The 15,403-nt window shown below is 45.9% G+C and overlaps 1 protein-coding gene across 1 annotated transcript; it reads left to right on the top strand.

Moving 5' to 3' along the window:
- The first annotated feature begins 12,196 nt into the window (after window positions 1-12,196).
- LOC145815660 (uncharacterized) lies at window positions 12,197-13,621 on the top strand. Its single transcript, XM_082912237.1, has 3 exons — window positions 12,197-12,707; window positions 12,794-12,892; window positions 13,187-13,621. The coding sequence occupies exons 1-3, from the start codon at window positions 12,333-12,335 to the stop codon at window positions 13,469-13,471; spliced, it is 759 nt and encodes a 252-aa protein (XP_082768363.1). The 5' UTR covers window positions 12,197-12,332; the 3' UTR covers window positions 13,472-13,621.
- The last annotated feature ends 1,782 nt before the right edge of the window (window positions 13,622-15,403 follow it).

Here is a 15,403-nt window from a genome sequence, read left to right as displayed (position 1 = left end):
TAGGAATACATGATCTCCTACCTCAAAAGATAAAGGCCTCCTCCTACAGTTGACATAGCTCTTCTGGTGACTCTGAGTCAAAACCAACCTCTTACGAATAAGCGCGACCTTCTCCGTCGTTTCTTGGACTAGTTCAAGACCTAACATAGGTGCGTCACCCACCTCGGCTCAACACATTGGAGATCTACACAATTAGCCATATAAGGCATTAAACGATGTCATACCAATACTCACCTAAAAGCTGTTATTATAGGCAAACTCCACTAAAGGTAAATGCCTTTCCCATGATCCCTTGAAATCGAGAACACAATCCTGAAGCATGTCCTTTAAGATCTGAATGGTTCGCTCAGATTGTCCGTCAATTTTAGGATGATACGCAATGTTAAATGTCAATCTAGTGCCCAAGGCATTCTGTAGGCTCTACCACAACCGAGCCAGGAAACATGGATCTTTATTCGAAACAATGGTTATAAGGACTCCATGAAGTCGAATTATGTCCCAAACATAAAGGTCAACAAGATAATCTACCGAGTCACTCATAGCATAGGTATAAAGTGTGCTGATTTAGTTAACCGGTCGACTATCACCACTTATATGGCATCATTACCCCGTTGAATCTTCAAAAGACCCACAACAAAATTGATTATGACATGCTTCCACTTTCACTCAGCTATAGGTAAGTATTGCAACAAACCCACTAGTCGTTGATGCTTGGTTTTCACTTGTTGCAAGTCAGGTACCTTGAAACAAACAAGTCTACGTCTCTCTTCATCCTTCTCCACCCAAAACTGGTGACTAATGTCATGGTACATCTTTGTGCCTCCTGGGTACCGCAAGGCGTGAATAGTAGAACTCTCAGAGTACCTCCTCCCTACACGATTTTGACATAAAAAATGGTCCATATACCTCACACTCGAGTCAGAATACACATTGAAGCCCTTTTCTACCTTTCCGCTAGATATTTTCTCTCGGATAGCCTCTACTTCGTGATCGACCCACTGTGCTTCTATATAACTCGGCTCTAGTGTAGGTTGTGCAACTACAGTGAACAAAATGGCCGACTCAACAGACTCGCTAAGATGCAAGTCAAACTTGTCAATAGTGCCCACATTTCCCATTCTTAGATTGCAATACTAGCTACACTACTTATGGATTTCCTACCCAAAGCGTCGGCCACTGTATTGGCCTTCCTCGGATGATAGTGTAACTCGAAATCATAATGCTCCATGAACTTCATCCACCTCATCTATCTAAAATTCAAATCTTTCTGTGAAAACAGATATTTCAAACTCTTATGATCGGAAAAAACTTCAAATCTCTCCCCATATAAGTAATGCCTCCAGATTTTTAAGGCAAAAATCACTGTCGCTAATGCAAGGTAGTGAGTAGGATAATTTCTCTCTTTTGTTTTCAACTGTTGTGAGCCATACTCCACCACTTTCCCTTCTTGCATCAATACACAACCCAAACCTTCTTGAGATGCATCACAATAAATCGAAAAACCCAAACCCCTCTCCGAAATAATCAATACTGGAGCAGTGGTAAGTCTAACTTGAAATGACTTTTCACAAGTCTCACTCCACAAAAATTTAATTCCCTTCCTTGTCAATCTAGTCAATGATGAAGCCAGTCTAGAGAATCTTTCACAAAACGTCGGTAACACCTAACTAAGCCCAAGAAACTCTAGATCTCAAAGGCATTCTTAGGTTATTCCCAATCTTGCACTGCTTCTATTTTAGAAGAGTCTACAGTCACCCCTTCCCCGGATACCATGTGGTCTAAGAACTTCAATTCCTTTAGCTAGAACTCACACTTCCTGAACTTAGCATATAAATGATGTGCTCCAAGCAACTTAAGTATAACCCGTAAGTGTTCCCTGTGTTCCTCGTCGGATGGTGAGTAGACTACGTTGTTGCCGACAAAGACAACCACAAAACGGTCTAAGAACTTATGGAAGATTTAATTCATTAAATCCATAAACAAAACCGATGCATTGGTTAGCCCAAAAGACATCACTAAGAACTCATAGTGGCCATACCGTGTAGGGAGTTCCGTTTTTCAAATATCTTCCTCCTTTACCCTTAACTAGTGATAACCCGGTCTCAAGTCAATCTTAGAAAAACAACGTGATCCCTTCAACTGGTCAAACAGATCATCTATACGTGGTAATGGGTACTTGTTCTTAACAATTACCCGGTTCAACTTTCGGTAATCGATGCACAGCGGCAACGTGCCATCCTTCTTCTTAGCAAAGAAAGTCAATGCTCCCTAACACGAGGTACTAAGGTGAATGAAGTCCTTATCTAACAGTTCTTGGAATTGAATCTTTAACTTGTGCAACTTGGCGAGTGCAAATCTATACGGTGCCATAGAAATCGGTGTCATGCCAGGCACTAGGTCAATGGAGAGCTCAATCTCTCTGTGGGTTGGCAAACTAGTAAGATCTTCGAGAAAGACGTTTGGGTATTCACAAACTACCCCTGGAAAATCAACTTGGACTACATCATTCTCATTACCCAAGAAGGTTGCAAGGAGGAAATTAAGCTCACCCCAACTACGTGAGTCATACACTCGCGACAAAACTCTGTCAGCTTGGTTCTCCAAAAATAAAAACAGTCACCACTCGGGGTGCACACTGTAACTTTCCTACGGTAACAATCTATAATGGCATGGTATAAAAACAACCAATCCATGCCCAAGATGACATTGAAACTCGACATGTCTAACAATACAAAATTAAAAGGAAGTCAGTGACTGGAAACCTCTATCTCACAACCACGACATCCCCGATCCAAGACAACCTTACCCATATCTAGTGACTCTACTCTGAGGGAAGACGCTAACCAAGCCACTTCTAACCCCAAAGCTAATGCGAATGTAAATGAAATGAAGGAATGAGATGCACTAGTATCAATCAACACATTAGCAATAGAGTTTAACAACAAGCAGTTACCTCTCACTACAAAAGGTGCTAGCAACTAATTGTAACAGCGCCCGCGTGGGCCTCGTGCTACAGTTCGGACTCGATTTGTGTCACGGTTCTTAATCTGAACCAAAGAGTCCAAATCTGGCAAATCGTTTTGAGAAACAGATTTTTGAAAAAGTAGTGCCAAACATGGACTGCTTTGCCAGATACAGAGTCGCCACCTAAATATTTTTAAAATGGGAAAATTTAGGAAACCCTGACTCGGTGCCGAAGGCCACATGTCCGTCATCACCGGAGTTGTCTCGGCTCGGGAGCTTGGGTACGATCGGGGAAGGTCAGCTATGAGCACCCCCTTTTGCCCGGTCCGAAGACCGGCCTCTACTAACCGTGATATCCAATTTTGAAAACGTTATGTGTTCTTATTCCAATTATTAGCCTAGAATTACTATGTTATGCGCACAGCAAACAAGTATAGACTAGATTGCCTAATTTGGAAAGAAACATTACATATCCGTTTGTTTTGAAAATGCTTTAAATTTTGCTACTCGCAAGTAGGCTAAAACACGGATTTCAATGAGTTTTTCCAACTCAAACAATCCAACCTTCACCCACAGGCATTCAAAACAGTTTAACACATAAGCATCTAGCCACATGTTAAGCATGCTGTTATGGCAACATTCACACTCATGCGATATGCTAAAGCGGAAATACTTACATAGTACTCCATGCCAAAACAAAGAACTTGTTAGCACACATGCATGATCCAAGTCCATGTGAAGTGCCTAATGCATCGCATACAAAATGTTGCTAGAATAGGCTCGGCTATCCTAAACATGTCATGTGAAAATGCACAGTTATCACATATTCAGTTTGGAATTGAAGCATTGATGCAATTAGCGTGATGTGCCGAGCCTAATGCATGCAATACAAATGCATGGATGCACACATGCATAGCATAAGGTATGCTAAATTAGACGTGCCCTAATACTAACCATCAAAGCAGGTAAGTAAAAGGGAAGAAAGAAGTGGGGATTGGAAGACATTCACACCACCCACACACACTTATTACAGATTTGCCCTCGCTCGGAGGGACCAAATAAATATTACAAATTAATTAACTACGCAAGCTAATTAAATATTACAAATTAATTAATTAACAAATTAACTAATTAATTAAAGCAGGAAAACGCCTCGGGAAGCGTGCCACCATGCGCAAGCTGCCTCTGTTTTCCTTCCTTTCCTCCTCTGGAGGCTGTCAAAGCCTCAAGACTGCATCCTTGGACAGAGGGGATCATCACCGGCTGAATGAAACTTCCACCGGCAGTGTAGTATGGCCATCGGCACAAAATAGGGTCTGTCGGCAGAGAAAATTGTGCCGGTCGGCACATTACACTGCCGGTCGGCAAAGTATTCCTGCAGAACCTGCAACTCACAGCAACAAAGGGCAAAACAAGGCATGGCAGCATATTTCAAGGCATGTATGCATCAACCATGTCTCTTATCATTGTGATGACTCAAAGGGACATGTGCCTCGGTTCTCGGACCACCAATCACGCATTTCCATGCATGATGGCCCAAGGAACCAAGTATGCAACTTTGATTTCAAATGCATGCAAACCAATCAAACAAATTAGGCCCTATTCCTATCACCAATTCAAGGAACAAGGCATGCATGCAAAATGCAATGTAACCTAGGCATACAAGCTAGGAATGCAACATGACATGGCAATGCACTTATGCAATCATGCAAGCATACATAGGGCAATGCAAATGGATGGCAAGATGGACTTATACATGAATTAGGCAGCTCTAAAATAGGCCTAAAACAGTAGCCATTGTGCTAAAAGGTGAGGGCTAAATGGCATGCACACACACATGCACATAAGGACTAACACTTAAGCATAAATCAAACAACATTCAAGCACACTTGAAAGGAGGGATCATGGACTAATTAGCATGCAACATGAGCCCTAAAATTATGTTATAAAATGATGCCAAATCAAGTTATAAATCAAGCCAAAACATGCAAAGAGTAGTCCAAGTGTTCAAGGCAAATCAATAATGCATTGAACTACACTTATCATGACCAAACATGGCATGCATTAAACAACTAAAAACAGATTTTTAGCATGTTAAAACAAGGCCAAAAGACTCCTTAGATGGCATCTAAATGGCCCAAATACAAAGGCATACACCATGGCCAAAACATGGAGCATTGCAACACATGCTTTCAAAGCATTAAAGAGACATGCAAGGCAATCAAACAAGCATGGAAATGGGACTGAAATAGCATGTAGAATGATCCCAAATCACCAAAACAATGCAAAGATGGCATGCTACACATGCACATACTTAAGGCCAACAAGCCCAAATACAAAGGAGCTATATAATGCATGCTAAAATCAACCCAAATACTTATGGACAGACCTAGAACATGGCAAAATAAGCACATAAACTTCACAGATACAAGCCTAAAACATGCTCCAACAAAGGCTAACAACCTAGAACATGTTAAGGCACAAATAAGGCATTACATGGCAACTATGCTAAACATGCATGGAGTTCCAAAACCAACTTGAAATCATGTTATATCATGGATATATAAGCATGAAAAACAAACCAAACATGCTCAACACACACTCAAGCATATGCTTCCTTAAGAGGCCAAAATATGCCCTTTTCAAGGACAACAAGGAGAGGGGGTGGCTCTCTCCTTCTTGGGACTTCAAAGCATCATCTTCACCACTGAAATCCCTCAAGATTTCAGTGGTGAAGAGACCTCAACACCAAAATCCCGGAGCTAGCACAAAATGGCTCAAAATGAGGCCTTTTGAGGCCTAAGGGTGGTCAACACCCCTCAAACAACAAAACACTCTTAATAAACAATAAAGAGGGCTTAAAAATAGAACTTTTTTATGTTATACAATAATCACAAAAACAGTTCTAAGATAGGTATAAAATTGATGCAAAAAAGGGGGAAAAATGGACTAGTTTCTCACCCTTGATGCCTTCTTCAACAATGGTGCTCCAATGGCCTCCTTGAGCTTGAATCCAAGACCAAAACTTCAAAACACACTCTTTAGAACCTCAGCTCCTAGAGGAAGGTGAAACACTAGGTGTTTGTGTGCAATAATGAGACACAAAACACCTAGTGTGCAAAATGAGAAGGAAAGAGAGATAGGTGAGTGTATCTAACCCTAACCCTAGAAAACCAGAGCTCTCCTCTGTCTTCTCTCTCTCAAAAATGTCTAAGCCTCTCCTTTTTTGCCTTAGAGAGAGCTCTCTCTATAAGCCTCTTGTAAAGCTTACAAGACAAGCTTTGCAAGAGGGAGATCCCTCCATACACGTGTATGGAGGGGAGCAAAATCAATACAGTTGTCCTAAAATATCTGCAAAAGCAGATGAACAGCAATCGGCCGGCAAAAAATGCCATCTTGGCCAAACAAAGTGCCGACCGGCACAAAAAAGTGCTGACCGGCAACAAATAGTGCCGACCGGCAAACTAAATTGCCGGTGGCAGCAAAAACCAGCCGGTGGCATCTAGCCACTGCCGGTGATGGGTGGGGATGGTCTACAAGCCCCACCCTGCCTCTCAAAGGCAAGATGCAAGTGTTTGGTGCAAAACCAGACACTAAACGGTCGAGTTCGGGGATCCTGAGGCGGGGCGCGCGAGCCGAGACCTCCGGGAACTCCAAACGAACACAAACATGGATAATCACCGAGTGTTCAAACGGTGACGTCCAAGTCTTGAGGACGGTCAAAAATGGGGTGTCTACAGTTGCCCCTCTTTGACAGAACTCGAAAGTCATAACAATGACGGGAGTGAATGTCAAAGCCCAGAGACGACCCATTTTTGACAAGGCCGAAGACTTAGACAAACATGCAAGACAAAATAAGGTATGCGCCCGAAGGCAGGGGCAAAATGCAAGACAATGCACGGAGCCGAGCATAACTTATGATCATGCAAAGAAAGCTGTAACGAAGCAAACATGCAACAATTTTAAGCTAGCATACCAAACTACACTACAATGCAGAAAGGATGTAAGAGAATTATGGAATTCTCAATACGTCTCACTCGGGAGATACAATACCTGTGCGGCTCGTCTGGTTGCACCAGCTTCAAATGAACCGTACATACAATATCGTGCCTGAAAAGAAAACAAACTTAACAGGTACAATATGGTTAGCAACATGCATGACAATGCAAATGTGGATGCAAAACGAAATGCAATATATACAAAACAATGTATAAACAATGCAAACAAACATGCAATGTAATTGAAACAATGCGAGCTACATGCAAAGCAATTGAATCGTGATCCAATCACGAGCGGTTCGAAACCACACCTATGTCAAATAGATTGATGGAGGTAACAAGTCTGTCTACCATAGAACGGTCAACTGAACTATGAGTATTGTAGACAGACGCAAGAACAAGCATTGGGTGGAATTGACATAAGTGGGGAGACATCCCGCTGGAGAAAGGACTACGATCCTAATGCCGGATGCAAAAATTACACTACAATGTAATGGATGAATATGACACGCAAGCCAAACCAAATCTTGCCTAGGAAAGGCATGCATACATACAAGCCATGTGTAACACAGAAAAGGTGCCGCAACCCTCAACCAACATATCAACGTGGGATCGGCGCGATACACATACAGAACTGTGTTTTAACATGAAAAGTAAGGGCACATACCGGACCAAGCTCAACCTAGAAAGGCGCAAGCCAAAGGCGGAAGGTGATGCAATGAATGCATGCAATCTACAATGCAATATCTACAAATATGCAATGGAATGGATATGGATACAATGGATATGGCACGCAAGCCAAACCAAATCTTGCCTAGGAAAGGCATGTATACATACGAGCCATGTGTAACACAGAAAAGGTGCCGCAACCCTCAACCAACATATCAACGTGGAATCGGCGCGATACACATACAGAACTATGTTTTAACATGAAATGTAAGGACACATACCAGACCAAGCTCAACTTGGAAAGGCGCAAGCCATGGATGGAAGGTGATGCAATGAATGCATGCAAACTACAATGCAAATGCAAGACAATGCACTATGATGCAATGACTATGATTGCAACTTTCCCTATCTTACCAACAGGGTGATATACTAGGTTGGTTCAGTATCCAGAACTGAGGCGTAGACATGCCGCCTCAACCTATGGGGCTTCCATACAGATTTCAAGCCGAGGGTAAACCTCTGGGTATTTAAACCAGACTTTAGTCTCGGAACTCCCGAACCTTTGCGTTCTAGGCGTAAGCCGTTCGAACTCTAGTTTCCACCGTCCCAGTTGGTCTTCTAGGAACTCATCGCAAGCACAGACAGGTGGCTTTACCAGACCACCAAAAAGTCGTTCGGGCACGACAAACACCGAAGGAATTGCACCTTCAGAGGATTTAAGGTCTCCTAGACCGGAATGCAAAATGTATGCATGACAATGCATGTTTTTTTTGTTTTTTTTTTTGAAATACAAATGATGCAAGTGATGCATGTTGCATGAGATGCGCGACAACACGCGGCTTAAGATATGTACAAAGCAATAGTGTGCACACCAATGCAATAAAGGTCTTGCACCTTCCAAGGATTTAAGGTCTCCTAGACCGTACGTGTTTAAGGTCTCGCCAGACCATGCGTGTTTAAGGTCTCGCCAGACCGCTGGGGTATTTACAAGACGCGTGACAATGCGCTGAAGGTTTCGCACCTCCAAAGGATTTAAGGTCTCCTAGACCGTGCGTGTTTAAGGTCTCGCCAGACCGTGCGTGTTTAAGGTCTCGCCAGACCATGCGTGTTTAAGGTCTCGCCAGACCATGCGTGTTTAAGGTCTCGCCAGACCAGGGGTATTGCACGACGGCATGATGCGCAAAATAGCGCAATGCGTTAGGCAACGCGAGTGCACAGGACAGTGCGATGGAATGCATGCAAAATGCAATGAGATGCGCAAAACAGCGCGAACAATTTTGAAATGCACAAAACAGTGTGATGCGCAGAACAGCGCGAGGTTTGAAATGCACAAAACAGCGCAATGCGCAGAACAGCGCGAGGTTTGAAATGCACAAAACAGCGCAATGCGCAGAACAGCGCGAGGTTTGAAATGCACAAAACAGTGCAATGCGCAGAACAGCGCGAGGTTTGAAATGCACAAAACAGCGCAATGCGCAGAACAGCGCGAGGTTTGAAATGCACAAAACAGTGCAATGCGCAGAACAGTGCAAACAAAATACAATGCACAAAACAGTGCGATGCGCAAAACAGCGCGAATAAAATACAATGCACTAACAAGTGCAAGTAAGGTGCGCAAGATAGCGCGAACAAATGCAATGCACTAACAAGTGCAATTGAGGTGCGCAAGATAGCGCGAACAAATGCAATGCACTAACAAGTGCAATGCGCAAAATAGCGCGAAGGAAATGTAATGCACAAAACAGTGCGATGCCAAGTGTGACGTGCATGCCACACGGAGTGTAAATGGGCTTAAATGCGCAACAACGCACGTATTCCGGAATGCATGACAATGCATGGAATGGAAATGCAATGATGCATGAGAAATGTGCACGACAATGCAAAGGGGTGCGTGTTGCAACGCATGTAACACGTGCATAACAATGCAAATGTGCGGCGCACAACAGTGCGATGTAATGCACCGAAGTAGTGTGATGAACTTGTGCAACACACATGGGGTAACTTTTGAATTTAAAAGGATACAAAAAGGATACAAAAAGGATACACCTTGCACGAATTCGAGCGCCACGCACTGAAGCCACGGCCTGCGGTCAAAACGGAGGCCGGTTGAACATCGGAGATGCACTTTCTTGCACTTTCTTGAGCTATGAAGACCACAAACTTCTCAAATGGCCTAACCAAGGCTGTGGGAACCCCACCGGCAGTAAGGGGAGGCCACCGGCTGGCCATCGGCACAAAAACAATTCTATCGGCACAAAAAAGTGCCGGCCGGCACAAAACATTGCTGACCGGCAAACAGTTGCTGGTGCGGGGCAGTTTTGTCTTTCCACCTTGAGTGTTATAAAATAGGGCTTGAAAACCCTATTCTTCACTTTTCCACCACCGAAATCCTTTGCTCTCTCTCCCTAGAGCTTTTCCCCCTCCTTTTTCGTCCATTTCTTCGCGTTCTACGCCCGTTTCGTCGTCGGATTCGCGATCCTCTTCGCGTTTCGGACATTTTCCACCGATCACATTCTCGTTTCGGTGCCTCGTTCGGCGTTCTCGCCTTTTCAGGGTTCGTTCCCCTCACTTTCCTCTTCATTTCCGTGCCTTTTCACATTCCGGCCTTCCCGGCCATTTCCGACCCTCTCGGGAGTTGACTTTTCAGTTGACTCTTTGCATTCCGGCTCGGTTTTCCCTTTTCCGGCCATTTTCACACCATTCTCTACATGGCGGACGACATTCCACGTGGCGGGACTCCCCCGGACCACGAGATGGATCCCGGGGTCGAGCTCTTACCACTGAGCGAGCGCCCGTTCGACCCGGCGACCTACCGGCCGGCGATCCACGTTCTGCCTCCAGACGGCCTGCGTCAGTTCCGGAGCCTTGAGAGGTACGCGGCGCCTGAGCTACTACTACGCGAGCCTACCTCCCATCTTTCATTCGGCACTCCCGAGGTAACTCTTCATCTTCTGCTTTACTTTCTGCAATGTGGGATACAAAAACTGCCATAGTTAGTTGTATTCTTTAATTGCTGAAATCTGATATGCCGTAGACCGTAGTTGACTGTAAACATACATACAACTGATATCTGCTTGAGACTGACACATGCACACACACTGCACTAGCCCTGAATCACCCAAACACACGGCACACACTGTATTTCACTGTAAGCACACCGGTACCCAGTATTTGTCTGAATCTGTCAAACTTGCATACATGCCATATCTATCTTTTCAAAACTGCATTTTGAAAGTTGTCCTGCAATTGTTGTTTTCTGTTTGCAGGAGGGTTCCCATACCATTCGCGGGTATGGGAATACTGGTGCGCGGGAGTGGTATGACGAGCTCCCTGATGCGGTCCAGCGCATCGTGGACCGAGCGGGCTTCGGCACCTTCTGTCGAGGGCTCTCTAGGCTCTCCACATGCAGACCTCTCCTTGCCGCTCTGGCGGAGAGATGGTGGGACACCACCGATTCGTTCCACTTTTCTGCTGCGGGGGATATGACGATGACCCCTTATGACTTCTCGATGCTCACAGGCATCGGGGTAGGGGGTGATCCGATCCCCTTCGACACCGACATGACGATGACCCCTTATGACTTCTCGATGCTCACAGGCATCGGGGTAGGGGGTGATCCGATCCCCTTCGACACCGACATGGATGAGTGGACCGCCGCTCAGGTCCATCTACTGGGGGAGGCGCCACCGCTAGCTCGTCCAGGCTTCGTCCGATATTCCTGGTTCGAGGCACAGTTCAGGGTCCAGCCCGCATTGGGGGAGGAGGTGCAGATGACCGAGGAGGACGTGGAGAGGTATGCCCGCGGCTTCCTCATGTTCCTGTTCGGGACTACTATCTTCGCCGATCGGGCGAACACCGTGCCTCTCTGCCTTCTCAGCGCACTGGTGGACGTCCGAGACATCTTGCACTACGACTGGGGCGGCGCTGCTCTGGCCACCCTGTACGGCTATATGAGCTCGGCTTCTCGCGGCAGCGGCCAGCTGCTCGGAGGTTACTGGCGGGCTTGGGAGGTACATTTCTTCTCCACTTTTTTCATTTCTATCTCGTACTTTCTGTACTCAGTACACTGCACACACTGTGGTCTGGTCTATACTTGCTGTATACTGTACACACGGCACACACATACATTCTGCTTTACACTGACTGTACACTGTTCACACTGTACACTGCACACAATACACTGCATAACACACGGCTCTGCCATTTCTGCTTTATTCTGTATATTCTGCTTTATCTGATAGTCATACTGACATCTGTTTTGCAGCTGTGGGTTTACGCCTACTTTCCTAGGCTTGCACCTGTACCAGTTGCGGAGCCTCCTCCGGCTGTCCCGTTCTCGATTCGCTTTGACGGGAGATGCACCCGGCGACCACGGGAGACATTCGGCTTCTTCCGCCGATATTTCGACACCATCACCCCGGCTGAGGTATGCTTTACTTTCAGTTCATTTAGCTTCGCTTTCCCACTGCATGTTTCAATAACAGTAAATAACAAACTGTCTGTTACTTTCAGATCACATGGCGGCCATGGGCTTCCTTGTCATCGGCGATGCGGGGTCGGTTCCCTGGTGCTGAGGAGACCTCGCGTTTCCGGATCTTGCTAGAGGGCCCGGTCTGTCGGGCTTGGTACCTGGGGGAGCGTTTTCTACGCCAGACCCGCGGGTTACCTGAGCAGATAGTCCCGGCTCACCCTCCTGCAGAGATGAGGGAGACCGAGGGGCTGACCCCTGAGCAGCTGGATGATTACTCCATCGGCTGGGAGGAGGTCGGCTTCCGAGGCACCGGCGACTATCAGGAGTACGTGCGGACGTACCTGATGCGACCTTTGAGCGGCCGTCGAGCAGAGGGGGCCAGGCCTGTAGCATCGGCGGCTGGGGCCGGAGCAGGAGTAGGGGCCGGATCTTCGAGGAGGGCCCGAGTCCGTGGCAGGGGCGGAGTGCGGGGTGGACGAGGAGCTGGGTGGCCTGCCCTACCCGCTGTGCTGACTTTCCAGGGGCAGGGTGGGGCGACCTATCAGATCCCCTTCGCCCCTCCACCGGCTGGGCATGAGTTCACTGACATCCCCGACCTTCCGCCGGTATGTATCACTGCACTTTGTACAGTTATTTCATTTCAGTTTACTTGATATTCCACAGAATACTAATGCATCTGATACCTTTGCAGGCTTCTTCTGAGTACACCCGTCAGTCGTTGGCGATGAATGCCTCGATGATGGGGATGCTCCAGCGGACATTTGACCTCCTGGCTGTCTACAGCATACCGGTATGTCCTTCTGACACTGGCCTCAAACCATTCATACACTGATTCACATAATCTGATGCACGGCACAACACCCGACATACTGATCTCGCAGCATCTGATACACTGCATACACTACATTCTGCACTGTACTCTGTACTGATAAACTGCTCACGGCATTCATACACTGTATTCACACACTGCATTCTGCACTGATAAACTGCTCACGGCATTCATACACTGTATTCAACATTGCATTCTGCACTGATAAACTGTCTACAGTATACTGATGCATTTCACTTTTGTGCACTTTTTCAGCCTCCTTTCCAGATTCCCATGGCAGGAGGTGCTCCAGCTAGACCTGCTGTCCCTGCTCGGGGGAGAGACGAGGAGGGCAGGATATTTCCCCGCACTAGGGGTGGGCGTACTCACGTCGGGAGCAGCTCGCGAGCTCCAGCCCCGGACGATGATGACGACGAGGAGTCAGAGGCGGAGGCAGGGTCATCGGAGGAGGAGACCGGAGACGGTTCTAGCTCTGGCTCTGACGACGTTGCTGATGATGCTCCTGGACCCTCGTCCAGGAAGAGGACCAGGACCGACTGACAGCCCTTGGGGTGCTTGACATAGATGCAGATTTTTGCTACCTTTTCTTTCTTTCCTTGTACTTTTCTTTTTGGTTGGTAGATAGATTACCTTGTACTGCCGCAGGCAGATTTCGTTTCCAAAGCTTGTACATTTGAAAAGATAGTGAAATGAAACAGCCTTTTTATCTGAAAAAGTGTTTACATTTACACATTTCATGCGTTGCATCGCATCTCATCATGTTACACCTCAATGTAAATGAAATTGATTAGCTGTCTGAAAATTGAACACTTGCACTGCAATAATCAGATAACTTAAACAGCCAACAACAAAATAACCCAAGCAACCCACTGCCAGATTCCGGATACACGACCCTTACACTGTTGGGGATTAATCTGTATTCAGCCCATAACACAGCATTCGATTCATTCTGCACACAGCAATTTCTGAACAAATAGCCCAATTTGACAGGACGGACCTCAAAGATGGAACCGGTTGGTGTCGAAATGCGTTCAAATGTAGAGAATGGCACAACATTCTGAGCATAAGCGATTTTTGAAATCGAATGAGGGTTTTTCAAACCGGGATATCGAGCCTACCACTGAACACAGCAGGGAGGACTCAAACAAAGAGGTACACGACCTAAACACCACGAGACACGCTCGGGAGAGACTCAAAACAAAAGACGAGACCGTCAAATCAAAGAAACACGACACACAGACGCGTGAACGAAGATGGGAGACCTCAGACCACGAGGAGCCAGTTTCTCTGGGTATTGTTTCCCACCCTTTCTGATTTGTGATTCTCACATCACTCGGCTCTCAAGCTCGGATTTTCTCTCAAAACCCTTTTCCTCACTTTTCTCTCAACTTACACCTCTCTATTCTTCATTCTCTCATTTTTCATCCCTCCCCGGGGTGATTGATGGATAAATAGCAAGGTGTGGGTTCACGCCCGATGCCGTTAGCTCACAGCTATTCTTCCGGCAGGCAGAGTGCTCTTCTGGCAAGTACGTCGATGGCGGGGGAAAGACAGAACGCCTGGCTCAACTGTGCCCCTAGTTTATCATTTTAACCATTTTTTGTTTTGGCCTTCTACTAAAACGGTTTTGATCAAAACGAGAGTTGGATTAACGTACTTGTTCGATTTTTGATTTGAAAAGCATGCAAGTCAGGCAGCAAGCACTGAAAATTTTCTTTTTTGGGTCCAAGACAATGGTCCAGTTTTGGAAAATGAGATAGTTTTCGAGAAAATAGTCAACCTCAGTAAAAATTTTCAAAAACTATTTTTCAAACAGCTGATGCTTAACAAGCATGAAACTTACCCTTCGAGATGCGCAACCTCGGATCGGAGGCAATGGAAAATTGCCCCTGGTTTGAAGGAGGGTGGGAGGCAACGGAAAATTGCCCCTAGTTTGAATGGCGGCTCACGGCGGCTAGTGGCAACGGAAAGTTGCCCCTTGTTTGGGATGGTGCCGCAGCAATCCGCAGACAGTCTTCATCGGCGGTGGTCGAGCTCTTGGACACAGAGATGACGAAGACGGTTACAACAAATATATGGACACAGTCACCTTGAAGAGTATTGGCCACTGGACTTTGAAGTGAAATTGAAACCATTGCATGGACTGAGACGCTTATGAAAGCGTTGGGGGCTGGACTTCATGATGAAGTTGCCTACGTATCCCATACATGGGAATCAAGCCTTACGTAGTTCCGGCTAAGGTCCACTCGGGTATTTTAACCTTCACTTTGTTTGGCTCTCACTTTTGCCAAGGCGCCCAATGCGGGTTTTCGACCTTGCGAGCTTCTTTTCATTTTCTTTTGTTCGTTTCTTTTTCTTTTCTTTTTTTTCTTTTCTTGCTTTTTTTTTTCTTTTTTTCTTTTTCAATCTTTCTTTTTGTATTTTTCTCTTTTTTTGTATTTTTCTCTTGCTCTAACTTTTGCCTGGGTCGCC

This window comes from Camellia sinensis, unplaced genomic scaffold, assembly GCF_055761805.1.
Source record: "Camellia sinensis isolate YWXY unplaced genomic scaffold, ASM5576180v1 Unanchor224, whole genome shotgun sequence".
Classification (NCBI taxonomy): domain Eukaryota; kingdom Viridiplantae; phylum Streptophyta; class Magnoliopsida; order Ericales; family Theaceae; genus Camellia; species Camellia sinensis.
This window is presented reverse-complemented; position numbering and strand designations above follow the sequence as displayed.